Raw genomic sequence first — 2,000 nt, 5'->3', positions numbered from 1 at the left:
TGGGGTTCTCCGATAGTCCATCAAAAACTGTCTTAAAGCTTCATTCATTGAATAATTATCTTTTATTAAACAAGTTAATTTTCTTTTATCTGTACCTACTAAATTTTCTGCTGCTCCATTGGTTGCAGGGTACCCCGAGGGGTTCGTACTGTGTCGTATACCACTTACTTTAACAAAGTTTTGAAAAGCTTCTCCCATGAATGTCGAATAATTATCCGTAACTAAGTGAACAGGATGACCAAACCGAGAAAAAACTACTTTAAATTTTTTCGATGGTTGTATTCTCTTCCATATTTGGTACAATAAATGCTTCAGGCCATTTAGTATGACTATCGATCATGAGTAAAATTATTTTTCCTAAAAAAGGACCCAAGAAATCTGCATGTAATCTGTGCCAAGGAGTAATTGGCCACTGCCAAGGTGTTAATGGAATTTTTGGAGGAATTTTTCTGGTTTGTAAACAAGAATCGCATGCCTTTACTAATTTTTCAATATCAACATCAATATTTGGCCACCAAACAAAAGATCTTGCTAATGATTTCATTCGACTACCCCCGAAATGGCTGGAATGCAACTCGCGCAGAATCAAAGGTCTCAGTTTTTCAGGTATTACTATCCTATGGCCCCAAAAAAGGCATTTATTGTCAACTGTTAGGGCATCTTTTTTTGTCCAATACGACGTGGGAAACTCACCATCGGATTGCTTTTCTGGCCAACCATCGAGGCAAGATCTAATAACTTTATTTAGTACCCCGTCATTTTGTGTTTCTTTCTGCACTACTTTCCAGTCAATACTCGCAATGTCTACTTCTTTAACGTTTTTTAAATAATTTACATTTATCTCATTTAATAATGGACTTTTTTTACAATTATCATGTGTTTCCGGTAATGGTAAACGACTCAACCAATCTGCACAATTATTCTGACTTTTTATATGTCTGATTGTATACTGAAAAGGTGACAAAAATATAGCCCAGCGCTGCAACCGAGCTGCTGCAATTTCAGGTATGGATTTTTCTGGATGAAAAATACGTGACAATGCTGAATTGTCTATCTGCAACAAGAATTTTTGCCCGTATAAATATTCATAATATCTGCGCACCCCAAAAACAACGGCTAACCTTCTTTTTCTATGTGTGCATAATTTTTTTCTGCTGGTGTAAGCGTACGACTCGCATAACAAACTGGTCGATCTAAGTTATTTTCGTCTATATGTGACAAAATTGCACTAATTCCGTACGGCGATGCATCTGTTGTTAAAACAATTTTCTTCGTAGGATCAAATTGAACTAAGATTTTATTTGAAGTCAATTCTTTTTTTATGTTTTCAAAAGCTGTTGAACAATTTTTCGACCAATAGAACTTATCTTTTTCCAAACAATCAAATAATGGTCGGAGTTTATGCGCTAAATTTTGTATGAATCGACCATAATGATTCACTCCCTCCAGGAAACTACGCAATTGAGTAATGTTTTTTGGTGGAGGAGCCTTTAAAACGCTTCTTAATTGTTCTCTAATCGGCTGAATTCCCTGTTTGTTTATCTTATATCCTATATATTCTACTTGTGTTTGAAAAAATTTACATTTTTTAAATTTTAACCTTAAATCTGCATCCTCTAAACGCTTTAATACTTGATGCAATCGATACATATGTGCTTTGCTGTCTTTAGCTGATATATATATATCGTCGAGAAATACTACGAGCCCCGGTATGCCTAAAAGCAAAGTTGCCATGATACGCCGAAAAGATCCCGGAGCTGTAGAAACACCATATGGCAATCTTGTATATTTAAATAATCCTAAATGAGTACTTATTACTACAAGTTTTTGTGATTCTTTTGATAAAGGTACTTGCTGATATGCTTCTGATAGATCGAGTTTAGTGAAATATTGAGCCTCCCCTATAGTTTCCAGTAATTCCTCCGTTCGTGGAAGGGGATAACGATCAACTTCTATGTTTTTATTTAAAGTAACTTTATAATCACCACATAAACGCACTG

The 2,000-nt window shown here is 35.2% G+C and overlaps 1 protein-coding gene across 1 annotated transcript in view; it reads right to left on the bottom strand.

Moving 5' to 3' along the window:
* Nucleotides 1-259: 259 nt before the first annotated feature.
* The window catches only part of LOC117182644 (uncharacterized protein K02A2.6-like), a 32,055-nt gene continuing 30,314 nt past the window's right edge, over nt 260-2,000 (bottom strand). The window contains exons 2-3 of the mRNA XM_033375746.1: nt 1,122-1,997; nt 260-810 (exon numbers count right to left, since the gene is read on the bottom strand). Coding sequence (XP_033231637.1) covers nt 260-810; nt 1,122-1,997 — 1,427 coding nt within the window. The remainder of the gene's footprint in view (nt 811-1,121; nt 1,998-2,000) is intronic.

This window comes from Belonocnema kinseyi, chromosome 2, assembly GCF_010883055.1.
Source record: "Belonocnema kinseyi isolate 2016_QV_RU_SX_M_011 chromosome 2, B_treatae_v1, whole genome shotgun sequence".
NCBI classification, from domain to species: Eukaryota; Metazoa; Arthropoda; class Insecta; order Hymenoptera; family Cynipidae; genus Belonocnema; species Belonocnema kinseyi.
This window is presented reverse-complemented; position numbering and strand designations above follow the sequence as displayed.